General features: G+C 51.5%; 1 protein-coding gene across 2 annotated transcripts in view; it reads left to right on the forward strand.

The window, feature by feature from the left end:
- The window catches only part of STK10 (serine/threonine kinase 10), a 105,858-nt gene that overhangs the window by 33,266 nt on the left and 45,949 nt on the right, over positions 1-26,643 (forward strand). For both annotated transcript variants that reach the window (XM_044777670.2, XM_070517088.1), the window contains exons 3-4: positions 14,161-14,209; positions 18,755-18,904. In XM_044777670.2, coding sequence (XP_044633605.1) covers positions 14,161-14,209; positions 18,755-18,904 — 199 coding nt within the window. The remainder of the gene's footprint in view (positions 1-14,160; positions 14,210-18,754; positions 18,905-26,643) is intronic.

Here is a 26,643-nt window from a genome sequence, read left to right on the forward strand (position 1 = left end):
GCTTGAAGGACCAGCAGCGCCGGCCACGCTGGCCCCTATTCCCACGTGGCATCTGGGGAGCGGGCTGAGTGCTGCTGCCCCGTAGACGGACAGCTGCTCGCCCACGTGTCCCTGCCCCTGCCCGGTGGCTTCCCTGCATTTGCACCCTGTCTTGGCCCCATGGAAACAGAGACTTCCAGTCCTGGGTGGGAAGTAGGGAAACGGGGATGAGCAGGGGCTGTGGGGCTGTCTTCTCTCTTCCTTGTGTTTCTGGCTGCTGCTTCCTTCCCAGCCGTGTCCCCACGGGTCTCTCTCAGGAGCCCTCAGGGCCGAGGTGTCACTGATGGACCCTTGAGCCCTTGCAGCTGCTGCAGGGTCCCTGAGTCCGCATCAGGGTAACTGCTGCCTGTCTGGTGTTCTGCATCTGTGATCTCGTGGGACTGAAGCCCCACCTCCCTGGAGCAGGTGGGGCAGCCATCATTCCTTCATTCCCTTTCTGATTCACTCATTCATTCATTCAGCAGATGTTTACAGAGCGCCTGCTGTGTGCCGGGCGCTGTCGTGGGTGCTGAGGGCACAGACACAAAGCCCTGCCCTCAGGGAGTTTACGTTCTTCAGGGCGGTAGGCTGGGTGAGGAGGCAGACCAGGGACAGAGCTGTGAGCGCGCAGTGTGTGGATGGGGCTGTGTGCCCTGAACGGTGGAGGCGTGGGCTGCCCGGGGCCCCTGTTGTTGCCCAGCTCTCGCTGCTCTCAGATGGTTCCCTCTCCCTTTCACGAGCCCGGCGCTGGTGCTGGGGGCTTGCCTCTGAACGCGGGCTCGTCCTTTCCGTTTCCTGCCCAGATCCGGCTTCTGGTGTGGCATTCGGACTCAAGCTCAAGGGACTTTGACCCTGAAGCCAGTGCTCCTGACCTCAGGGCTGGACAGGACCAGAAGGAGTTAGGCGCCCCTGAGTTTGAGTCAGCTCAGGTCCGTCCTAGGGATGCCCCGGACTTGGCCAGCACACTTGGACCTCAGTCCCCCCATCTCGTAATCCCCACCCCAGGGATTGTGGCAAAGGGGCCATATAATGTGCCAGACTGGCGTAGAGGCTCCCGGATCGTCGCTGGTCCCCTTGGCTTTGATAGAACAGCCTCCCTCAGGGCCCCCAAGGTCATCCCTTGAGCCCCAGATGTCCTTCCTTCCTGTTGGGGCACTGGGTTCACACCGCCCCAAGGGGAGCCCCGATTCCTTCCCCAGGCTCTGTGGGGGTGGGTGGGGATGGGGTGGGGGACAAGGCCCAGCGTTCCTGGGAGGCTCAATGGCCACATTGTTTGGCCTTGAGCTTGGAGTGCGGAGGTTCTGGGGCTCCTCCTACGCGGACAGGCTGCTGAGAAGCTGGAGACATTTTTGTGTTGACCATTGTGGTTTTGGTGGCTGCCTCTGTGGACTTCTGTCTGCAGGCCTCTGTTGAGTCACCAGAGCCTCTGTCTTCTGCGCTGATGGGGTGTCCCCATGCCCAGGTGACAGTGCCTCTCAGTGCAGGGAGGCCTGGGGGGCTGAATGCAGGAGGAAACAAGCCCAGAGAGGCACAGGGCTTGCCCACGGTGTGCACTGCAGCTGTTGCTGTGTCTTGGCATCAGGCAGACCAGGGTCTATAGCCTGCTTCTGTCGCTCGGGAGCTGAGTGGTTTGGGGAGGCCCTTTTCCCACTAAACCTCAGTTTCCCCCTCCGTTAAGCAGGGGCGAGTGTCAGCGCTCACAGGAGCACGTGAAGGGATGCTTAGCGGACGCTTAGTGCGTACCAGGTACGCAGTCAGTGCTCAGCGATGGCAGCCCTCGTCTCTGCTCCCTCGGGTGGCAGAAGAGGGAGTCACTGGCTTGCTTTTGTCTGACTTTCTTTGCAGGATCTCCCTGTCAGCTGTGTTAGTCCCATTTTGGCTCTTTTGCCCTGATCTGGGCATCTTAAGGCCACTGAAATGTTTCATTCATATTCATTCATTCGTTCATTCACTCATTCATTCATCAAACACTTACTGCTCACATACTACGTCCAGGCTCTGCTATTGAATGATAGGAGTGAGCGTTTATAAATATGAATGGCAGACACAATGATAAAGTGACTTCTGTCATCTTGAACTGAAGGGGTCAATGTTGTAGGTGATCTCACAGCTGTTAAAAGCTTCATTTTCTAGATGGGGAAACTGAGGCTCAAAGCAGGAAAGGGATTGTGACAGCCCCACGGACAGTGGCAGAGCTGGGACTATGTCCAGGCTTCCTGGCTGTGGCTTATTGAATTTAGTTCCAGGGGTGTTGCCCACATTTATTTATTGAGCACCTTTGTGTACCCGGTACTCCTGTTGGCCTCAGGAAAGGCCCAGGAGGGGAGGGACCCAGGCCCAGAGCACCGTGTGGTCACCAGGGTGGTGAGCGCGCCCCAGTTTTCTCTCGGGGAGGGCTGGGCGGTGGCGCTGCTGCTGCGATCCTGCTGTGTGGCCCCGCTGCCTGTGGGCTGTAAAAGTTAATGTTAGACCCTGTGGGTGGTCCCAGCCGCTCTTATCTGGGCCAGGCAGGCCTGGCTCCCTTATCTCTGGTGAGCAAGCTCATTTGGTATGCGTGCTGACCAGGGGACCCAGTGAGGGCTGGAGCAAGGACACAGAGGGGCCCTTTCTCCCACCCACCCGCGGGCTGTGACTCCAGCTTTTGGTGGCCTCCTCTTTGAGGCACGAGGAAGGGGGATGGGGGTCACCAGGTCTCTTCTACTGGGGAGATGAACCGAGCCCACATCAGTCCCAGTTCAGGTCCTGGTTCTGCCGCTTACTATTTGTGTGACCGCAATCTCTCTCAGCCTCAGTTTCCCCTTACCTAAAATGGGAATAAAATATCACCAAATGCTGATGATAATCGGTAACTTTATCAAGCATTTACTTACCACGTGCCGGGTAGTGTTTTAAGTGCCTGGCGTACATTATCCTATTTAATCCTCCTGATAAACCCCATGAAGTGTAGGCATTTTTTAGGACACCCACCTCAATTAGGGAGTGCAAGGTAATCCATGAGAAGCACTTGGCGTAGGGCCTGGCACAGAGGGAACTCTCAGTCTCTGTTGAATGTCATGGATGGGGAAACTGAGGCTGATCCGGTTAACTAACTCGGCAGCTGCTCACCTCGTGGGGAGGTTGAGACCGTGGAGGCGAAAGCTGCACACATGGGGCTGTCTTTGCGTGTCTTATTCCGAAGGGGGAATCAGGCTGGCCCAGTGCCTTGGTGTCAGTATTGAGTCCTGCAGGGTCGGTCTGGTAACGAAGAGACAGACATTCTGGCCATGTCGGTCCTGGGGACTGTTGAGCGGGCTCCTCCCTGGCACAGCTCCAAAGAAGTTTTCATGGCGACCAGTCCTGGGGCGACTCTGAGAGGACACAGGCCCAGAGGGAGAGAGTGCCCCTTGAACTGAGCTGTGCAGGCGCAGAGGAGATGCCTGATAAACCCACAAATGAATGAATGAATGAATGAATGAATGAATGATCAGAGAGGTGGTGTGGCCTGCCAGGATCTCGTAGCAAGGCCCTGACCCCGACCCTGCACCGTGACAGCTGCTTAATATAAACTGATGGGGGGTGGAGGTAAGCACAGGTTTCTAGTTTCCTTTGGCCTCCAGCCAGAGAAGAAAGCTGGCGACCGCGGGCTGCTGTGAAGTCCCCCATCGGACACCCTCTGGGCGTGTGGACGGCCGAGGTCCCCAGGGAAACAGAGCTCTGGAGTGCTGAGGGGGGAGACCAGTGTGCTAAGGGCCCCGGAAAAAGCAAGCGCCTCCCTTACCGGAGCGTGCCTCCTGTGTCCAAGCTCAGGCAGCCCGCCTTCTTAACACAGGGCAGCTCTTGAGAGCCCCCTGGCTCACCCGGTCCTGGGTTCAAATCCTGGCTCCTGTACCCGCTGGGAGTCCCAGGGTGGGGCCGGAGGGCCATTCCCACCTCACAGGTTGAGTTGAAACCTTACAGTAAAGATGTTCAGGTGCCAGTGGGGATGGTGTCTGACGTGTTGTGGGCCCTCGCAGCTGGTCGGCCACGTCGAGCCCAGGGATGGAATATGAGCTCTCGAGTCAGAGCATCTGGGTTCAAATCCTGGCCCCAGCTCTTATTAGTTGGGGACCTTGACAAGTTACTGTCTCTCTCTACGCCTCAGTTTTCTCATCTGGAATGGAGGGCAGTAAACAGCTGCCCGTAGGCCACACCTGGCCTACAGCTGCATTTGTAGGTGAGGGCACAGGCCAGGCCCGTTCCTTCAGGTGTCTCTGTGGCTGCTTCCGGTTACAACGGCAGGGCAGGGTAGTTGCGACAGAGACCATATGACTACAAAGCCAAAAGCATTTACTGTCTGGCCCTTTACAGAAAAAGTTTGGTGACCCTTGATCTATGAAATGGGGGTGATAACAGTATTGACCTACAGACCCTGTGAGGATTAAATGGGAGACTGAACCGAGGGCCCAGGACAGGCCTTGGCGCTCCGTGTCAGTGGTTTTCTGAGCTGAAGAGCACTTAGGTCGCATTGTAAGGGCCCTGCAATCTGTACCCTGGGAGCCTACCCCCGTCCCCCCAGCCCCCCAGTGCCTCTTCCCCCAGCCTTGGCAACCACTAGTCTCCTTTCTGTCTCTGTGGATTTGCCTATTCTGGGCATTGCCTGTAAATGAATCATATAATACGTGGCCTTTTGTGTCTGACTTCTTTCACTAGTATCGTCTTTTCAAGGTCCATCCGTGTTGTAGGATGTGTCAGTGCTTTGTTCCTTTTTATGACTGAATAATATTCCATTGTGTGAATGTACCAGCTTTTGTTCATTCATTCATCAGTTGGTGCACATTTGGGTTGTTTCCACTCTTTGGCTATTATGAGTAATGCTGCTATGAACATTTGTATACAAGTTTGGCTGTGGATTTATGTTTTCTTGTTGTGCTAAAATACACATAAAATTGACCATTTTAGCCATTTTAAAGTGTGTAGTTCAGTGGCATTAAGGCAACAAAAAATTGAGCCAAGAAAATTCATGACGTTGTGCAACCATCCCCACCATCCATCTCCACAAGTTTTTCATCTTCCCAAACTGAAACTCTGTCCCCTTTCATCAAACTTCCATGCCCTCTCCCCTAGCCCCAGGAAGCACCGTTCTACTTCTGTCTCTGTGAGTTTGACAACTCTAGGGACCTTGTATAGGAGGGGTCGTCATATTTGTGCTTTTGTGGCTGGCTTATTTCACTTAGCATAATGTCTTCAAGGCTCATCCATGCTGTAGTGTGTGTCAGAATTTCCTTTTTAAGGCTGAATAATATTTTATTGTATGTATAGACCACATTTTATTTTTCTGTTCATCTGTTGATGATGTTTTCATCTTTTCGCTATTGTGAATATGCTCCTGTAACATTAGTATACAAATATGTGTTCAGCACCCTGCTTTTAATTTTTTGGGGTATATACCCAGAAGTGGAATTGCCAAGATCATAAGGCATTTCCATTTTTTTTCTTTTTTTAAAATTTGGCACCTGAGCTAACATGTTGCCAATCTTCTTCTTTTCTCTTTTTTTCTTTTCTTCTTTTCCCCAGAGCCCCCCAGTACATAGTTGTATATTCTAGTTGTGAATGACTCTGGTTGTGGCATGTGGGACGCCACCTCAGCATGGCTTGATGAGCCGTGCTGTGTCCTCGCCCAGGATCTGAACCAGTGAAACCCCGGGCTGCTGAACCAGAGCACGCGAACTTAACCACTTGGCCACGGGGCTGGCCCAAAGGAATTTCCATTTTTTTCCAATTCTATTTTTAATGTTTTAAGGAACTGCCATACTGTCTTGCACAGTGGCTACACCATTGCACATTCCAACCAGCAGTGCACAAGGGTTGCCATTTCTGTACATCTGTGCCAACACTAATTTTCTGGGTTTTTTTTTAATAGCCACCCTACTAGGTGTAAAGCGGTATCTCATGTGGTTTTGATTTGTATTTCCCTCATTAGTGATGTTGAGCATCTTTCCATGTGTTTATTGACTATTTTTATATCTTATTTGGAAAAATGTCAATTCAAGTCTTTTGCCCGTTTTTTGGTTTTTGTTATTGAGTTGTAGAAGTTCTTTCTATATTCTTTTGTTGTCGCTGCTGTTGTTCAAAGATTGACACCTGAGCTAACAACTGTTGCCAATCTTCTCTTTGTTTTTTCTTTTTTTTCTGCTTTTTGTCCGCAAATCCCCCAAGTACATAGTTGTATATTTTAGTTGTGGGTCCTTCTAGTTGTGGCATGTGGGACGCCGCCTCAACGTGGCCTAATGAGTGGTGCCATGTCTGCACCCAGGATCCGAACTGACGAAACCCTGGGCCGCTGAAGTGGAGTGCACGAACTTGACCACTCCGCCATGGGGCCGGCCCCTATATATTCTGGATATTAGTCCTTTATCAGATATGTGATTTGCAAATAATTTCTCCCATTCCTTGGGTTGTCTTTTCACTGTGTTGATAGTGTCCTTTGATGCAGAAAAGTTTTAAATTTTGATGAAGTCTAATTTATCTACTTTTTATTTTGTTGCCTGTGCTTTTGGTATCATATCTAACTAATCATGGCCAAATCTAGTGTCATGAAGTTTTTCCCTTATGTTTTCTTCAAAGAGTTTTATAGTTTTAGCTCTTATATTTAGGTCTTTGATCCATTTTGAGTGATTTTTTGTTTATGGTGTAAGGTTTCAGGGTCTGTCTTCATTCTCTTGCACATGGATATCTAGTTTTCCCAGCACTCTTTGTTGAAAAGAATGTCCTTTCCCCATTGAATGCTCTCGGTACCTGTGTTGAAAATCATTTGGCCGTGTATGCAAGGGTTTATTTCTGGGCTCTCTTTCCATTGGTCTGTATGTCAGTCATTCTTAGTACCAAAGTGTTTTAATTACTGTAGCTTTGTACTAAGTTTCGGAATCAGGAAGTGCTAGATTTCCAATTTTGTTCTTTTTCAAGATTGTTTTGGCTATTCCAGATCCGTTGATATTCCATATAAATTTTAGAATAGATTTTTCAGTTTTTGCAAAAGAAACCATTGGGATTTTCTAGGGATTGCACTGACTGTGAAGATTGCATTGGGTAGCATTGACATCTTAACAATATTAAGCTTTCCAATCCATGAACATGGGATGTCCATTTATTTGTGCCATCTTTGACTTCTTTCAGCAACATTTTGTAGTTTTCAGTGTACACATCCTTCACCTTCTTGGTTAAGTTTATTCCTTCTTCCTAAGTATTCCTCAGTATTTTCTTCTTTTTCATGCTGTTTGTAAATGGAGTGGTTTCCTTAACTTCCTTTTTGGATTGTTCATTGTTAGTGAATAGAAACTCAGCTGATTTTTGTGTGTTGTTTTATATCCTGCGGTTTTGCTGAGTTCATTTATTAGTTCTAACAGTTTTTTGTGTGTTTGTAATCTTTAGGGGTTTTCTACATGTAAGATCATGTCACCTGCAAACAGAGATAATTTTGCCTTTGCTTTGCAATTTGCTTGCCGTTTGTTTCTTTTTGTTGATTAATTGTGCCGGCTAGGACTTCCAGTACTGTGCGGAATAGGAGTGAAGAAAGTGGGCATCTTTGCCTTGTTCTTGATGTTAGAGGAGAAAGCCTTCAGGTTTTCACCACTGAGTGTGACGGTCACCATGGGTTTTTCTTATATGGCCTTTGATATGTTGAGGTGGTTTTCTTCTATTCCTAGTTTGTTGAGTGTTTTTCTTATGTTGAATTTCATCAAATGCTTTTTTCTGCATCAGTTGAGATGATTATGTGGGGTTTTTTTATTCTTTTGATTCCATTAATGTGCATTACATTGACCACCTGTTGTATGTTAAACCGTCCTTGCTTCCAGGGAGAAATCCCACTTGGTCATGGTGTATAATCCTTTTAATATGCTGCTCAATTAGATTTGCTAGTATTTTGTTGAGGATTTTTGCATTACTATTAGTCAAGGATACTGGTCTGTAGTTTTATTTTCTTGTAGTGTCTTTGTCTGGCTTTGGTATCAGGGTAATGCTGGCCTCATAGAATGAGTTAGACAGTGTTCAATTTTTTGGACACTCCTCTTCAATTTTTGGACGAGTTTAAGAATGTTTGGTTGAATACACCAGTGATGTCATGTGGTCATGGGCTTTTCTTTGTTGGGAGATTTTTGATTACTGATTCAATATCCTTACTAGTTGTATGTCTATTAAGATTTTCCATTTCCTCTTGGTTCAGTCTTGGTAGATTGTGTGTTTCTAGGAATTTGTCCATTTCATCTAGGTCATCCAATTTGTTGCCATACATTGTTCATCGTCCTCTCTTATAATCCTTTCTATTTCTGTAAAATTGGTAGTAATGTCCCTACTTTCACTTCTGATATTAGTAACTTGAGTCCTCTTTTTTTTCTTGGTCAATCTGGCTAATGGACATATGTTTTTAATGATTTCACATATCTAGAAGTAGAATTGCTGGATCATATGGTAATGCTGTGTTTAATATTTTGAGGAACTGCCAGACTCTTCCAGAGTGTCTGTGTCATTTACATTCCCACCATCAGTGCATGAGAGTTCCAGTTTGTCCATATCCTCGTCAACGTGTATTGTTGTCCATCTTTTTGACTCTAAGCATCCTAGCAGGTGTGAAGTGATATCTCATTGTGGTTTCGATTTGCATTTCCCTAATGACTGGTGATGGTGAGCATCTTTTCATGTGCTTATTGGCCATTTATATATCTTTTTTAGAGAAATATCTATTCAAATCCTTTGCCCATTTTTAAATTGGGTTATTTGTCCTTTTATTTTTGAGTTATGAGTTGTTTATATATTCTGGATACTAGTCCCTTATTAAATATATGATTTACAAATATTTTTTCCATTCTCTGGGTTGTCTTTTCACTTTCTTTTTTATTTTTTAATTTAATTTTTTTAATTTTTAAAAAATTTACCTTCTTCTCTCTAAAGCCCCCCAGTACATAGTTGCATATTTTAGTTGTGGGTCCTTCTAGTTGTGGCGTGTGGGACGCCGCCTCAGCATGGCCTGATGAGCAGTGCCAGGTCTTCCCCCAGGATCCGAACGGGCAAAACCCTGGGCCACTGAAGCGGAGTGCACGAACCTAACCACTCGGCCACGGGGCGGCCCCTGTCTTTTCACTTTCTTGATAGTGTGCTTTGACATACAGAAGTTTTTATTGTTGACGAAGTCCAGTGTATCTATATTTTATTTTATTGCTTGTGCTTTTGGTCATTTCTACCCACATCATCTTCGCTAACCCCCATAGACTCCTTGACACACATTCAGAGGCCCTCAAAGCTTTTTTAAAAGATGGAAGGGTATTTAAATAACTCTATTTATACTTATTTCTTTGAAAATACTCATTGAAATAGACTCTGTTTCCATCTGACCACTTTCACAGTGTGAGTCCCAAAAGCCTCTGGGTGTGCTCAGGGCTCCTCAAGCTATCACTTGGTAAAGGCTCGCCCGGGTGACCTGACATCCTACCCGAGCCTCTAGCTCTTTTCTTAGAGGCAGGAAGAAAAAGGAACACTGATGATGAAGTTCAGGTGAATAAGGAGCATCAAAGAAATGATAATTCTGCCAGTTTGCCCCCAGTATTTCTCTGCCACCGTCTTATGTTCCGCTTTTGCTAGAGGGAGGAGCCATGTGGCCCCAAGGTCCAGGCCTCTTGCTCTTTTGCAAGTCCCTGTAGAGCAGTGGTCCTCAAAGTATGGTTCTGGGACCAGCAGCAGCATCCCCGGGGCATCTGTCAGCCACACAGATTCTTGGATGCTACCCCAGACCTGCTGAGCCAGAAACTCGGGTGGGGCCCGGTGATGTGTGTGTTACCATGCTCTCCAGGCGAGTCAGATGCACGCTCATGTTTGAGAACCACTGGTGTAGTGTTCTTACCTGCTATCACCTAAAGATTCCTAGGAAAATCTTATTTCCCCAACGAGATGGCATCCTTGTCCTCCTCTCTCATTGCCCTAATTCAGCCTCATCATCTCTTGTGAGATCAGATGCTTTGGTAACAAGGAACAGGAAATCTCAACTTAATCTAACCTAAACAACGGAAGAAATGAATTGGCTTGTATATTCTATTTGCAAAGTCTGGAGGGAGGTCAGATTTGAGTGGGGCTCTGTTATGCCAGGATTCTCTCCACCCTTCTCTTTCTTTCAGCTTTGTCTTCACACTGGTTTCCCTCATGGTTGTAAGGTGGCTGCCTGCAACCATCGGGGCTGTATGCTTCCTAATTGGCTCCAGAGAGAGGCATCACAGCATCCCACACCGTCAAGCAGAACTCACCAGCTTCACTCTGATTGGACTAGTCCTGAGCCAGCCGTCAGGGCAAGAGGCAGAGACTTTCCCTGATTGGTTTAGGCGCCCTCTCCCCACCAGGGGTGGGATGAGTCCTACCCAGCTCACATGGCCATTTCGCAAAGGGGAAGGGAGAAATGCTGGGTGTGCAGGGGAAGGGCAGCCATGATGCCCAGGGCACCAGGTCTGATGAAATGGCCTTTTTGCTGTTTGCCGCAAATCCGCTATTCTCCTGCTTTCCCAGCCTCCAGAGATCCCACGACCCGGGGGTCTTGATGATGCGCTTCCGTGCTCTTTTCTAAGCATGCGTGTTGAGTAACTTCCTATGGCATTGAGATGATCATTTTATTTTTGCTTACTATTATTATTGATATTTTAATCAAGATTCTTATTTTGTTAATTAAACCCCATGCATTTATGTAAAAGCCCCTGCAACCCCAGTGCTGCCAGGCTGGAAGGTAACGTGTCAAGACCCATGTAATGGAACCCAGTAAGAACCGTGTCATGAAAGGGAAATTTTTTTTGCATCACATAAAAGGCACTAAGCTTTGAAAAATTTTAAACCAAAAGGATGGAGGAAAAAAACCACTTTGAAAAAAAGAAGAAAAACCAACCATATTTTGCCACAAGTAAGGGTGGTCAGGCCATTTTCACAGAAAGGCTAAGGGAACATCCCTGCCACATGCCGTGGTCAGTGCCGAGGACAGCTGTGCAAAGGAAACCTCACACTTGTGACATGTGGGTGACGGGGCAGTTGTCTCCTAAGAAAAAAGTCATCGGGGTCCATATACAAAGTGTGAGGGTTCATGGGTTCCATCCTGGCGTAGAACCAAAGTTGGTGCATTTATTCTTGGGAATAAAACCAAAGCTAAGCTCAGAGCTTCCCAGCAGCCAAAGCAAAAAGGAAAAGGGGAAGTGCAAGGGGTCACGGAGCTCTCGAATTACCGAAGAGGAAGCAGACCAGCTTGGGGCAACACTGCGCCTTCCTGGTGCTGCCCTCGGAGAGGAGGGCTCTCGGGGGCCTGTGTCAGGGTGTCGTGTGAGGGATGGTTTCACTGAAAGGTACAGGAACTGCCTGGGTGTGGCCGCCTCTCAGGCTGACTGTTTGTTGATAGACTTAGTGCGGGGAGGCAGGCTTTGTAGGAGTCTCAATGACGTGGTCCAGGGAGATGCTTTCTGGTGTGTCGTTTGCTCGAGATTCAGCCAGCGCGTGTGACTGGGTGTGGCTTTCCTGTCGTGCGTCTCTTTCGCTGTCTTTGTGCTGGAGGCAGAGCTGAGTGGGGCTGTTTTACAGATGAGGAAATGGAGGCTCAAGGACATTAAGTGGCTTACCAAGGTCACATAGCCAGTTAAGTGGCACTACCAGGACTCAAACCCAAGTCTGCCGCCTTTTCCTTTTCCCCTGCACCCTGTTAGAGAAAGAGCAAGTGTCTGCGCCTGTCGTGCATCCACTGTGTGTGGGGCTTGGGCTCGTGGCTTTATAAACACCCCTCATCCAGTCCTTACAGTAATTCTGGGGGTCCACAGTATTACCCCATTTTACAGCGAGGTAGGGCTTTGCCAGGCCCACGCGGATGGGAAGGCGTGGAGAAGCTGAGCGTGGCTTCCTGACCTGGGTTTGGCGGTGGGACTTCAGGGCGTGCAAGAATTCAGTAGAATTGCACACGAACATTTGTCCCTGTTTGCATTTTCTGAATGAGAAGAGAGAGGATAACTTTCATGGAATCTCAGAAAACACACAAAAACAAAAAAGAATGAACCTCTAAGTGCAAGGAAGGAGTCCTAGTAACAGCTCATACTGACTGAGCCCCGGCCAGACGCCCGGCGCCCGGCAAGGCCTGGCCGACCGTGTCAGGCCCGTGGGGTTGGGTGCTTATCGCCCCATCGTCGGGGCTGCTCACAGGAAACAGCTTTGCATGATGACACGTTTTCTGTTTTTCACCATTGCCTCTGTGGCTGGGCTTTTTCCAGCAATGCGTAGGGTTTTCTGTCCTCTTTTGTGGAGCTGAGAATTATTAAGAGGCAGAATGATGCGCTGTGCTTGCAAAGGTCGATGCCTCTGTCCTGCGTCCCTCTGTCCCCCGAGCCCTGGGGACAAGCTCGGTTGGTTGGTGGTTGGTTAAATGAACAAATGAATGACTGAGTTTGTGGGTGGGAGAAAGCAGTCCCTCTTCCTTAGCGTTTGGGTTGCAAGACACTAGTACGTCACTGATGACTTTTATTCGGGTGACGGTCACTGTGGTGTTGGAGAGAAATCCTGGGGGAGCTGAGGTCAGGCCCGATGTTCCACTGGCCAGGCAGGACCAGAGTGACCGGAGGAGCCTGTCCCCGGCAGGCGGTGGTGTGCGAGCGGGCGAGTGTCCCCTGCGTAACTCTCTCCCGCAGCAAGGAGCCTTCCACAGCGTGGTGCAGGCCTGTCTGCTGCCCTGGGCCAGGAGGGCCAGTGCCGTCTTGTTGCCCCTAGGACCCCTCTACCTCTAGTGTCCCTGCCCAGTTTAAAGCCCCTGCTTGACCTGCTGTGGGGTCTGGCATCTAGGTGTGGCTTGTCCCCCTAAATGTAGCCCAGTGATGGGGCCCAGTTAAGAGCAACAGCGTCAGCAGCCCCCTGAGAAGACAGGCTCAGATGGTTGAGGTGACTTGCCCAAGGCCACAGCTAGTGAGTGGTGGACTTGGGTCCGGCCGTGCTTGCTGCAGCCTCATATTTACATCACCAGGAAGCTTCTGGAAGGTTGGCCACAAGCTGGAGGCCTCTTCAAAACACTGAGGCCCCCCTCCCTCCTCTGGCTGGAGAGTTGACTGTGGCCCAGCAGCTCACGGCCGAGGTTTTCTCTCCTGTTTGGAGAGCGAGGGGGCCTTTTTGAGCGCCCTGTGGGCAGTGTGCCTGCCTCGGCTGAGCGTGGTTGGAGGGACTTTGCCACAAGCAGGAGCCAGGAGCCGGAGCTGGGAGGAGCTTCTGGCAGTGTGTCCTCAAGCTTGTGACGTTTTACCCCTGCCCAACCCGGCTGAGTTCCTACTTTACGAAAACAGAGAAAGTGTCTTTGCACACATGATAGGAGCTCAGAGTGGGCGAGAAAGACTGAGGAGTGGGGTGCACCAGAGAGGGAGGGCCTGCCTTGGTACCCATGGCATTGTTTACTTGTCCTTTTCTGTCCCCCACACAGGGCTAGGAGCCCCTTGAAGGTCTGGGTCCGGTTTTTCTTCCAAGGACATCTATTGGGTGTGTGTTGATTGAATGAATGAATGACCTGGGGGTTAGATAGTCTACTTTCTTATCCAGGACCTGCCATCAAACAATCCGAGTGGCCTTGGTCAGTCACATCCCTTTCTGGGCCTCGGTTTCCCCATCTGAGCTGGTCTTCAAGGTCCTGGGGTTCTGATGTTCTGTTGCAGCAAGGGCCCTGGGCTCTGGCAGGTGGAGGGAGGTGAGAGACCAGTGCTGGGTGTTCTGGGAGGGCTTGGCTGGCTGGTACCTGGGCTCAAGGTGTCCTCTGAGCCCCCTGGCTGTGGAATGTAGGAAGCGGGGCAGCTGGGAGGTGGGGACGAGTGAGCAGGGCAGGCGGGAGGGGAGAGGGGCTGCAGGCTTGGCTGGAAGGGGGTTCGCTGAACCTATGGGTTTCCATGGCAACTTGGTTTCCCTTTTTCTGAAAAATGCAGTGCCCCAGTCACTCCTCTGGGCGTGAGAGCCCCCTATGAGGGTGGCAGCAGGGTTAGGGGGTGGTGCAGACCGAACGCCCTGGGGTGGGAGGAGGAGAGGCTGGGAGCACGGGCACTGGGGCCTCGGGTGCCGGCCGGCCCTGCCTGGCTCAAGGCTGGAACCGGGGTTCTCCCCACCACATGGGCCGCGCGCCCCGGCTCACTGTTCCTCTGCTTTGTGTCTCTGCAGATCATGATCGAGTTCTGCCCTGGGGGAGCCGTGGACGCCATCATGCTGGGTGAGTCTTCCGTGATCCCGTGCGTGTGCCCCGTCGGCCCTGTCCAGGACTGGCGTCCTTCGCTTCCCACCCCGTAATTCACGTGGCCTGTGGAGCAGCTCCCTGCTCTCTCCCCTTTCGGGAGCAAGGGTTGGGTTCTTGGAGAGAACGCAGGACACTCAGTGGAAGACGAACATGTCCCGTTCAAAAGCCCACGTGTCTTCAAGTGTCCCCTGCCCGACCCCACAGCACTCTTGAGGGGAAAGGGAGCCACCTGCGGGCGGTTCTTTAAAGAGTGGGGATCCCCACCCATTTTGTAAGAGCTTCACGGGGATGTTGTCACGTCTTGACGTCCCAGGCAAGCTTGAGCAATACAAAAAATACGTTAGTAATCTCCTCTACGTTATGGATAGTCAGTATATGCCAGAGTCTGTGGTCGCTGCCTGCATGTATGTTATCCTCATGTGTAAAATCAGAAAGGGGGATTACCTTTGTTTTCTTCTTGACCAGATGATGCTTAGGTTAAGGAGCTGGCCCAGAGTCACACAGCAGAGCAGAGATGTGAACCCAGGTCCGGGTGGCCCCGCTCCTGATGGCTGCCCTCCAACCCCTGCATCGTCGCTGCTCTGCTGGCCTGCTGGGCAGAGGGTGGAGAGGCCGAGGGTCTTGGGCCCCAGAAGGTGGAGTGACCTGTTCAGGATTCTGGGGTGGCTCAGGAGAGGAGAGCCTCAGTATAACGTGGCGCTGTTCAGCCACTTTCTTATTGTGAAGAAGGTGTCCCCCCGAGTCTGCCGCAGGAATGTCTCCAGTTTGTGGCAACCCCTTCCTGTCCTGGGCTGTAGAAATGCTGCCTTCCTTGCCGAGCTCGTGCCACTCCCAGAGTCCCGGGTGGGTGATGACAGGAGGGAACAGGAGACGGGCACTTGTGATGTGGCCCTTGGCTGTGCTGTCTCTCAGCAGAGACTGCCTTTGAAGGTCTTCATTGTTCTGGGTGGAATCTAACAAAATAAAACTGGTGGTCTTGTGTGAGTTGAGACTCTAGGATATAAGGAGTCAAAGACTATTCAAACTGGTTTAGGGGGAAACAAAGGATGGGGTATATGGGAGGGGAAATTTATTTGTACAAATAACTGAAAACTTCAAGAGTGTCTGGTTTCAGGCACAGCTTGATCTAGGAGTTTTTAAAAAGTTGTCATAAGAACTTGGCTTCCTTCTCTAACTGTTGGCCCCACTTTCCTCTGCGTTGGCCCCATTCTCATGCTGGTCTTCTATTCTTGGTGACAAGATGGCTATGGGAGCTCCCGCCATCACATCTGAATTCCAAACAGTGGGATGGAAGAAGGGAGGGAAGGACAACTCTGCAAACACACACTCCACTGTCACTCTTTTAGGGAGACATCACAGAAACCCCTCAAGACACCTCCATTTACATCTCATGGGGTAGAACATAGTAACACATGGCTGGAAGGGAGGCTGGGAAATGTGGTCTTCTAGCTGGGTGGCCATATGCTCAGGTACTAAGAAAGAAGCGGAGAGTGGGAGCCAGCCAGCGGCTTAGCTGAATAAGGCGTGGGGGAGAATGTCAGAGATGGAAGAGGCCTTTATGCATACCAGATCCTTGACCTCATTCACAGCCGGGTGTGACCCCAGGCTACGCTCAGTGCGCAGGCAGACTCACTGTCTGCCTCCCTGGCTCAGTTCTGGTGGAACTGACTGCTCCAGCCCCTGGTGGTTTTCTCCTTGTTCGTGGCAGCAGTTAAAGGAAAATTGCCATCGACGTTCTAGAAATCAAGGTGGGAGAAGAGAAGCTGGGATGAGAGCCAGGGCCTGGTTGTGGCTCTGTGACGAGGGGCTGACTGTCCCTCAGGCACCTGCCCGCCTAGAGGGGCTCTGCCCATGGTCGTCTCCCGATCGCCCTGCAGAGTTGTGCAGAGGAGGAGTGGGCGGGGGTCCGTTCAAAGTTCCTCTCTTGGTAGCCGTGGGGCCGGCCCCTGTGTGGGGTGGGGACGATGTCCACGTGCACGGCTCTGTGTGGCCGTTCTAGTTTGTTGACACCCAGGTCCTGCCGATCCGGTTGGCCTGGCCTTGCCAGCTGGTAAACGTTTTGGCTCCAGCAGAGGAGCTGGTGAGGGCGAGTGGGATGTGGCTTCAAAGGGGCTTCAGACGCATCTGCAGTGTTGCAAATGTTTTTAATATGAAGAAAGTATTCAAGTGGTGCTGTGTAATCAAAAATTAATCTTAAAATGTATCACACTATATGATTCCAATTATGTGACATTCTAGAAAAAGACAAAGCTCTAGGGACATAAATTGATTGCTTAGGGGCTGGAGATGGGGCTGGAAGGTTGGTTTCAAAGGGGTACGGGAATTTGGGGGAGTGTGGAAATATTCTGTATCTAAATTGTGGGGATGTGACTGTATACATTTGCCAAAATTCATAGAACTGTGCACCTAAAAAAACGTGAATTTGACTGTATGTAAATTATAACAATAAACTGGACTTAAAAGGGTATGCTGCTTACCTCATTGGGGCATTGTGAGAATCGAATGAAATAATGCACCCAAGTCCTTGGCCCCATGCCTGGCACACTGTAAAGGCTCAAAAAGCAGTGGTGATGAGATTGTCATTGTCATCATCATTTTGATCCCTGTTTCATTTATATAAGTGCATCGGACACGAGCATCACACATTTCTGACATTTAAAAAAATTGCTGCAGATCCTGCAGCATAATCTGAGGACCACACAGCGATATGACTATATTGACGGGCCTCCGTGCTGAGGAGCTGACACCCATGTTGCCAGAGCCCTGCCCACGTGGGTTGGCATCATCCTACCTTACAGACCAGGAAACGAAGGCGCAGAGAGGTGGAGCGACTTAAACGACACGGCTAGCGAGGGGCAGCGCTGAGCTTGCCGCTCCGTCTGTGTGACCCCGAAGGCTCTGGGCCTGGCCCCCAACTAGGGGGGACATGGAGGTTAAGGATGAGGCCACAGGGACAGGGAGCAGTTGTGGACCCCAGAGAGAGGACGCCTGTCCGGAAGCCCTGCTCTGGGCCCAGGCCTCCCGGGGCGGGGCAGTGGCGCCTCCACCCTGGCTGTTGTGTTCGTCTTCACCAGGCCTGAGGGACCTGGCCTGGTGGGTTCCTGGCCAGGTGCAGAGCGGGACACAGGCAAGGGCTGCAGTAGCCAGAGGGTGGCCCCAGAGCAGGGCCCTGGCTGGCCAGCCTTGGAGCCTGCGGTCTGAGGACCCAGCAGGCCAGGCAGCGGGGCCTCACCTCGCCACAGGGGCTCAGGTACCCCAAGAATAAACAATCCCGACAGCCACATGGGGAGCAAGCCCAGGACATCATCGTGGGTCTTCTCTCGGCCTTCCTCCCGCCACACCCACAGTCCCTCATGCTGTCCTTCCCGCCTCCCTGACCCATTGAGTCGGGAATCCTTCCTCTCTCCGCCCTGGCCACCATCTGGTCCTCCTGGACTGCCGTGACGGCCCTGGCCGAGCTCCCTGCCCGCTCTTGCTCCCCTGCAAGCTCTTCATTCAGTGCACCAGAGGGAATTTTTTAATTGCAAAAACCAGATGGTCTCTCTGCCTCGCTTAGAGCCCCTCCTGGACTGCCCGCTGTAGTTCAGATAAAACACAGCCTGTAGCATGGCCCGCAAAGGCCGCAGAGTCAGGCTTGCTGACCCTGACCTTGACTCCACTTTCCCCTTCAGCCGGCAGGGGTCCTTCACACATGCTGTTCCCCCTGCGTGGAATACCCTTCTTCGTGGTCCTCACTTGCTCAGAGTAGGGCTCTGGCATCTCTCAGTGGACTCCGGGTTGTACAGAGCATGTGTATGTGTCCCCGATGAGCGTGCAAGAGGCTCTTGGTGACAGCCCTCCACCACCCCTCACCTTCCACGTTCTGGCATCAGTTGACATTCTGTGACACCAGCTCGTGTCAGCCTCCAGGTTTTCACTTCTGCTGGTTCCGTTACCTGGAATGCCCCGGTCCCCCTTTTCTCCTCTCAGACACATTCAAGACACGGCTCGAATGCCCTTCCTCTGGGGAGCCCCCCAGTTCCCAGGAGGAGGGGTTGCTGCCCGTCCTGCCCTCCCACGCGCCCGCATCCCACTCTCTTCCGAGCATTTCTCACTGTTTCCTCGTCCCTCTCTGTGTCCCTGCACCACGCGTGGAGCCTGACATGGAGCGTCACTCAGTGCCTGCTCCCAGCACAGTCTCTGCCTCTCAGAAGGGTTGTGTTGACCAACCCTGAGTCTGAGCTTTGACGCCAGACTGGCTAGTCTGAACCTCAGATCTTTGACTTCTACCTGTGTGACCTTGAGCAAGTGACTTGAGCTCTCTGAGCCTTGGTTTCCTCATCTGTAAAATGGGGTGATAATTGTGCCTGTGCCGTAGAGGATGAACTAGGTAATGTGAGTGCTCAGACGTGAACCTGGAGCACTGTGAGTGCTCCAGGAGGTTGGTGGCTGTTGTATTTCTGTACCTGGGGTGGGCCTGACGCTCCATTGCCTGCAGCGATTGCTTGCTGACCTGACGACCATTCTCCTCTCTGTTCCCAGAGCTGGACAGAGGCCTCACTGAGCCCCAGATTCAGGTCGTGTGTCGCCAGATGCTGGAAGCCCTCAACTTCCTGCACGGCAAGAGGATCATCCACCGGGACCTGAAAGCCGGCAACGTGCTGATGACACTCGAGGGGGACATCCGGCTGGGTAAGGCGCGGCTGTGGGTGAGGCGGGCGCCCAACCTGGTCTGGGGGTGTTGGCCTGGCTTCTGAGGGCACCGGGGGCGAGTGTGGGCTCCTCACTCCCACAGCCACGCAGGATGTTGACATCCTCGCCGCCGGCCCTGGGTCACAGCCACGCACAGTTCCTGGCGGCTCGGTCTAACCCCTCGGTTCTCCACCAAGGGCGATTTTGTCCCCCAGGGACATCTGGCAGTGTCAGGAGACGTCTTTGGTTGTTGCATCTTGGGTTGGGAGGAGACCCTGGCGTCCGGCTCGTGGAGGCTGGGGATGCTCAGCGTCCCACGGCACACAGGACAGCCCTCGCCACGGAGAGCCTTCCTGCTCTGACGCCAGCAGAGCGCGGTGGGAGGCACCGCTTGGACCTGTCGCTCTTCTTTCCAACTGAGAAAAACTGAGGGAGAGTGACGAGGGAGGGACCACCCTGGTCCGTTTCCATCCTAATGGGAAACGGTACACCAGGCACCGATATTGAAACCTTATTTCCTCTCTCTGTTGTTTTTTTTAAATTGTGGTAAAATACAGACAACATATAATTTACCATCTTAGCCATTTTTAAGGGGACAGTTCAGTGACAGTAAGTGCATTCACATTGTTGTGCAGCCATCGCCACCATCGGTCTCCAGAAACCTTTCACCTCCCAGACTGAACTCTGAACTCATTGAACACAATCCCCGCTCCCCTCCCCCAGCCCCTGGGCACCACCGCTCTCCTTAGTGTCTCTGTGTGGTTGACTCTTCTAGGGACCTCACATGAGTGAAATCCTATAGTAGTCGTCCCTTTGTGACCAGCTTATTCACTTAGACAAACGTTCTCCAGGTTCATCCATGTTGTAGTGTGTGTCGGAATTTCTTTGTATTTTTAATAAGTCCTTTTAACCAAATGACACGTCCATGTGTCCTTTGCTCCCACCCCTCCTTTCTTCATCCACTCCCAGAGACAATTGCTTTGAACTCTTCTCATATTTACTCCTGCCTTGCTAAATAATATGCCTGTAATGCTATTTTTAAGTAATGATTTTTATTGTTTGATAATTATACAAAATTCACCTGGTACAGGAAAGTTTAAAGGGGAAAGCCAGAAAGTGCCCCTGGGCTCATTACACAGATGCTGGCGCTGGTTGTCAGCCCACATACGTCTGCATGCGTCTCCGTGAGTAGAAGGATGTCAGATGGAGAGAAGGTTTAGAGCGTGTTAGGAACGATTCAGAGATGGTGCTCTCTTGTTCATCCGTTTGACTGTGGTCAGCTCCTTCTTCTGTTGACATCCTCTTCTGATAGTTAAATGGTCTCTTCATTTGCACCCCACCCCCCACCCTGTCCTTCCAACATGGACGTGTCACTATTTGCAGTTCCTCCCGTGGGACCATCTCTGTAAGGACCACTTTAATTGTGTCCACAAGAAACTGCCTGACCGTTGAGCCCTGTGATCGAGAACTGCAGGCAGTCATGAGGGCTGGGACGGAAGTGGGACAGTGCAATCTAGGGCATCCTCTGCAGCAGGAGGGCGGCTCCCACATCCCTGCTTTAGGGCTCTGGAGCTCAGAGAGGGTGAGGACCTGCCGCAGGTCACAGAGCTGGCGAGGGCAGAGCCAGGGCTGACCCTCAGGGCCGCTGCCATACCCATGCACTCACCTCCAGGAGCGCCGTGAGCTGACTGAGGGGATAGGGTAGGGCTGGGGCTCGCACGATGGCTACAAGACCAGTCGGTTCTGAGATCTGGTGCCTCTCCGTCCTGAGGAGGGCTCCTCACACTCATTTTACTGGGCAAGAGCTGAGTTTCTGACTCAGTAGGTCTGCAGTGGGCCTGAGAACATGCATTTCTGGCTAGCTCCCAGCTGAAGCTACTGGTGTGGGGGCCACGCTGGGAGAGCCACTGCTCGAGACGCTCCCTCCCCAAAGTGCGGGCGGTGGCAGCGTCAGCATTACCCGGGTGCTGGTTAGACGTGCTCAGTCGTTTGGAGGGTGGGGTCTCTCTGCCCTGGGGCCGCAGGGTGAAGGGCTTTCTCATATGGGACATGAGCAGGGTCACACTGGGTTCTTAGCACACGGACTCCCTGGTGCTTGCAGCGTCTGTGACCCTGGGGTTCAGCCCACATCCCCTGAAGCTTTTCCTCCTCTAACTCCTTCTCTTACCTGGAGTGGTTAAGAGCATGCACCCGAGTTCAAATCCCGACCCTACCTCTGGCTCCGTGACCTTGGGTACGTCACTTGACCTTGCTGCCTTTTGATTTCCCCATCTGTATAACTGGTGTGATGATAAAACCTCCCTCAGAGGGAGTGAAGCCAGTTACAAGAAAATATAGAGAGAGAGAGAGAGAAGAAGCTCTCTAGGGGGGCGAGCTGTGATTCCTGTTGTTGCATCAAGTGTCTCCTCTGTGCCAAGCCCCGGCCTGTGCTGGGCTCTGGGGACAGAGGAGAGGAGAGTCCCAGGCAGTGGAGAGTGTGGGCGCATCGGGGCTGGGGAGGGAGTGTGCAGGGAGCATCCATCCATCTTGCCTGGCCTGCAGGTTGGGGTGTAGAAGAGGCTTCGTGTGAGAGGATAGTTCGAGCGGAGCTGTGAGACGGGGTTGGTGTCTGCTGGGGAACCCAGGTTGGGCAGGGCTGTCCAGGAAGAGGGAGCCTTGCGGGGCAGAGGCGTGGAGGTGAGAAACAGTGGGGTATTTTGGTGGGGGGGGGGGGTGAGAATAAAAATAACACACATCTGCTGGGTTTATGAAGCACCGCTAGGTGTCAGCCGTCGGACAAAGCACCTTCTAGACAGCATCTCATTTAATCAGCACTCGGGGGCCACCTGGGGGTGTGTGGGGTGGGACGCCACCCGCCACAGGTGAGGACAGTGAGGCCCACAGTGAAATGAGATGCCCACGATCAGAGCACGAGGGAGGAAGAGTAGCAGGGTTGGGACTCGGCTCTTCCTGACTCCACAGCTGCCCGTGGACTGGCTCAGGCAAGGGTGGAGGGAGGGGGACCCAGAGGGAGGGGCCCGGTCAGGGCGTATCTGGGGAGCAGAAGAGAGTCTCATGTGCTCTGGGGAATCCGAGGGGACCTTCGGCTCAGCCTTCAAGAACCTATCAAATGGAGGAGGCAGAACAGACAACCTGGGTCAGGAGTGGCCCAAGGGGCCAGTCAGAACAGGGAAGCCCAGGGGTGGGGGCAGGGGTGGAGGGAGGGCCCCAGGAGCCTGGGGCTGAGATGTGCCCAGGGGTTCTTGTTTCCCATGCTGTCTCCCCGGACACACCCCCTGAATCTGGTGGGTGCGGACATGCTGAGCAGACTCCAGAATCCCACTCAGCCTAGCAGAGCATGGGGCGGAAGCAGGTGGTGCCCCTCGTTTCCAGATGACTTGGCATATACAGCTGAGAAAACCAGAAAGCCAATTAAGGAGGAAGAAAAGTTCAGGGAGTCGAGTGTGTAAGTATTTACACAATTGCCTGGGGCCCCAGGAGCCGGAGTGTGGACACCTGCCGAGGCCTCATGTTCTGTTTTGGAAAATCCTTTTTCCCCCTGGGGCCTGGAATCTGCAGCCTTGGCGAAGCAGTGGAGGAGGCCCCCGGGACGGGGCGGCGTCTCTCTGCTTTCTTAGCTTCCTGGGACTGTCTTGGACCCCTGGGGGCACCCCCCCCCCTCCCCCCCGCCATGTCCTTATGGAACTCCGGGGACGCATGAGAGAGCTGCTTAGCAGATCTTTCTCCCGAGCGAGGGCAGCACCTTGTTGGAGACGCGGTTCAACAGGGTAGGAATAAATGAGGAGCAGCGGGCTGAGCTGAGCAAAGCACGGGGTCAAGACACAGACAAGCCGGGTCCGAATCCTGGCTCTGCCCCTTCCGAGCTGGAGAAACATGTCTAACTGTTCAAACCTTAGTCATTTCATCGTACAGTGGGTATAACGACAGAACCTCTGCACGGGCTCATTGTGGCTAGTGGGGTGAAGTGCGCAGAGGACTGACAGAGGCTCAGGGGTATGTTCCCCTCTGTTACTAGGCATTTTGCTTCTTCCTTGTGTCAGATATTCACTTCTGTCTAGGATTTCAAACTTCCTCTGAGATTCATTCAATAGTTGCCAAGTCAACACAAGTTCCAGCTCGGGTGGGTGTGAGGCAGTTCTCGATGGCCACTGGGGAGCCATCTGTGCAGAGAGAAAGGAAGGGGGCCTGCCACCCGAGACGGCTAGGATGTTCGATGGAGGGTGGACTTTGAAGTCCAAAGATCTTTGTTCTTGTCCTGGATCTGCCACTTGGCACTGGGTGACCCTGGGCAAGTCACGTAATCCTTTGGAGCCTGAATTTCCTCAAACTGAGCATAGGCTGACAGTTCCTGCCTCATGGAGTTGCTGTGACGATTTGATGCGACTGTGTATGTAAAGATCTGCTGGCGCCCAGCGCATCACGGGACTAGCGGGTGTTAGGTTTCTTTCTCGGGCCGAGGAGGGTCTCAGAGCAGCGGCTGTAAGAAGGAATGTTCCCCATTCTCTAAAAAGCCTGTGTTCCTCTCCCCAGCGGTGCTTGTCTGAGGATGGGAGGTGAATTTCACAACTTTCGGGGTCTTTCAGGGTCCAAGCAGAGGTCTGAACCCGCGTAAAAGTCCAAGTGCGAGCAGAGAGCCTGGCATATAGTGGGTGCTCCCTAAACAGCAGCTTCCAGCATTGCCATCACTCTGTCAGTTTGTGATTACTGCAGGACCCTGAATTCCCGAAGGCCCCCAGTGTACGGAGGCCTGGCAGGTGGGCCTCCTCTCACCCCCATCTAGATGCCAAGCCCTCACTTCTGTTTGCTGTGGCCAGCAGGCTGGGGCCCTGGTCCTTTTCCTGTGGCTCCCAGGTACTGAGTGGGATGATATGAAGTAATTCATTTAATCCTCAGAGACCACTGAGAACATTTTACAGTGGAGGTATCTGGCACCTAGGGAGGTTAATTAATGTACCCAAAGTCACACAGCTACTAAGAGGAACACTTGGGGTTCAGACCAACGCATCTGGCCCCAGAGCCCATGTGCTTAACCACTACCCTCTTTCAGACTCTTGATGGCAAATTATAAAAACCCATCTCCCGTGATTGAAGGCAGACAGGAGAATGTGTGTATGTGGTATGTGGAATCATGCTGGGCAGGAGACACAGCTGGGCAGTGAGGTGAGTTGGACCCTGGAACCCAAATGCTGCCGAGCGTGTTTCTGGCCTCCGCCTTTCTCTGCATATTGGTTAGGCTCTGGGACCCCTTCTGCCCCCAAAGCTTCTGGCAAGGTCTAACTTTACTTTCTTTTCTCAGCATCACCTGCAAGATGAACTGACCCTGCCCATTTCAGGTCTCAGAGTCAGAATCCCAGTGAAGGACTCTGATTGGCTCAGTTTGGCTCAGGGCAGATCCCTGGACCAATCAAGGAGGCCCAGTAAGGAGGGTTCCTCTGATAGGCCAAGCCTATGGCCAGTCTCTGAGAAGGAGGGCGGGGTCACAGGGCGATGGGGAAGGCTGCCCTTGCGCTCAGGGAGCAGCGGGGTTGGGGCAGGCGAGGTGGTGTCCCAGGAGGAGAGAGGATTTGGGCTGATCAGAAAAACAGTTATCCACCACAGACAGCCTGTTGGAATAGACCCACAAGAGGAGGAGTGTGGAGGGGTGGGAAGCAAGAACAAAGGACTAAATTTGTGATTGAGGTTGAGGGAGAAAATACCAGAAAATACAGGGTTATGTGGGGAGAAGAGAGTCTATCCGAAGACGGAGGGGAATGAATGGGAAAACAGAGGCTTCCCATTAGTGGTCACGTGTGTCTAGTTGCCACAAAAACAAAAGAAAAGAAACATAGAAACAGAAAAATAGAGCAATACTTCCAGTCTCACATTTGGCCAGAAAATATGATCCCCATTTAATGGATGAGGAAGCCGAGGTTCAGAAACATGAAGCGATCCGACTCAGATCACAGCAGAATCTTCTCGTTTCCCTGCCTGGGACTGTTTCCATGACGCTCCTGGGAAGACAGATCACCCACTAATTAAGAGAAGTCCCTTGGGTGCCCTGGTGGCAGCCTCCCGCTTAATGAGCCCAGGTGTGCCCTTGGCTGTGTAATCACAGGAAGGAGGCCCCTGGGGTCCCAGGGCTGGGGGTGGGGGTCTTTGATTCTCCTGATCCACCCCCATTTCAACAGGTCCCAAACCCTCTCTAGGCTTCGCTTCCCGGTCTGTACCTGAGGGCCCTGGCTCGTGTCTGTCCACAGTGCCCCAGCTGGCATTTTGGACGGGACAGTCTTGGCTGTGTAGGAGGTGCGTGCCCCTGGCTCTCCCTCACTAAGTGGCAGGAGCACTCTGGTTCATTGTGACAACTGGCAGCCCCCATTCATTTCCAAATACTTCCTGGGGCAGGTGGCACCAGCCTGGGTGAGGACCACCCGGAGGGTTCTCAGACCTAGAATTTGAGGGGTGAGCCCTGATCATGCCAGACCACGGGCTGGCCCAGCATGGGGTGGAGGGCTCAGGGGAGGAGGGGGCGTCAGAACGACCCCTTTTGCCTTTAATTGGCCTGGACTGTCTGGGAAAAGGCTCCTCTTATCTTGGGCTCTTTTGGTGGCTTAGATTTAAGGGGACAGATGAGAGATTCTCATCTCTCAGTTCACTGCTTGTGTGTGTGCATGCTCTGTAATGCATTTTACACGATGTATGTAATTTTCTGGTTATAAAAGTAATATATGATATTTATACATGTATGGAAAGATATGTACAATGATATTCATTTTAGCAATATTTGTAACAGCGAGAAATCAGAAATGATCCAATTTGCTCCACTAAAGGATTAGGTAAATAAGTTATGGTACCATCATATGGTAGAATCATCTTTACATTGTAGAAAATGGGAAATCTCTTGAAAAGATGTATATACATGCTGTGAAGGGGGAAAACAAGTTGCAAAATAGTATGTTGAATCTGATTTCATTTTTTAAAAGCAAATTCATAAAAGTTACCACTTTTAGTTACATATATAATTTTTATTTATATAAATAAATACATCTGGAGCTATATGCAGCAAACTTGTGTTTGCTAGGATTGTGGAGACTTTTTAATCTGTAAATGAATTTTTGATAAGCAGCATTGCCTTGGTAATGAGAAAAATGTATATATATGAATGAGTATAGCGAGAGGCACAGTCCTGCAGACGGTTTGGAATAAGACCCACAAAGAAGGAAATTAAGTTCCCCCTAATCTTGCCAGGGTGCTCCACTGCTGGCTTCCTTGCAGGCTTTTTTCTGTGCACAGAAAGGGGGGACTACACAGTGGTGAAGAGCACAGACTTAGCATCACGTCCATCCTTAGAGCTGGGAGGCCATCCACAGGTTCCTTAATCTCTCTAAACTTCAGGTTCCTCGTGTGTACGATGGCCATAGTCATTTCCCTGCCCCAAAGGGTCCTGCATACAAAGGTTGCACCTGGGAATACGTATGCCGATGATCCACAGAACGATGACACACCTGAGTCTCTGCGCGGAGCTCTGTGCCTGCTAAGTTCTCAGTAAATACTAGTTTTTATTAGAAAAACATTATTTTTTTCTAAGTTGGGACCATAGTATACAGTTTATCACTCTGCTTTTTTTAAGTAATACCAGCCCATTTCCCCCATATCCTTAAATATTCCTCAGAAACATGATTATATTTTTCCTGCATTCCATCACCTGCACAGACCATAATTTGCCCATGAAACCCCTAAAGTTGGGAATTTGGGTTTCTTCT

Source organism: Equus asinus, chromosome 9, assembly GCF_041296235.1.
Source record: "Equus asinus isolate D_3611 breed Donkey chromosome 9, EquAss-T2T_v2, whole genome shotgun sequence".
Lineage (NCBI taxonomy): Eukaryota > Metazoa > Chordata > Mammalia > Perissodactyla > Equidae > Equus > Equus asinus.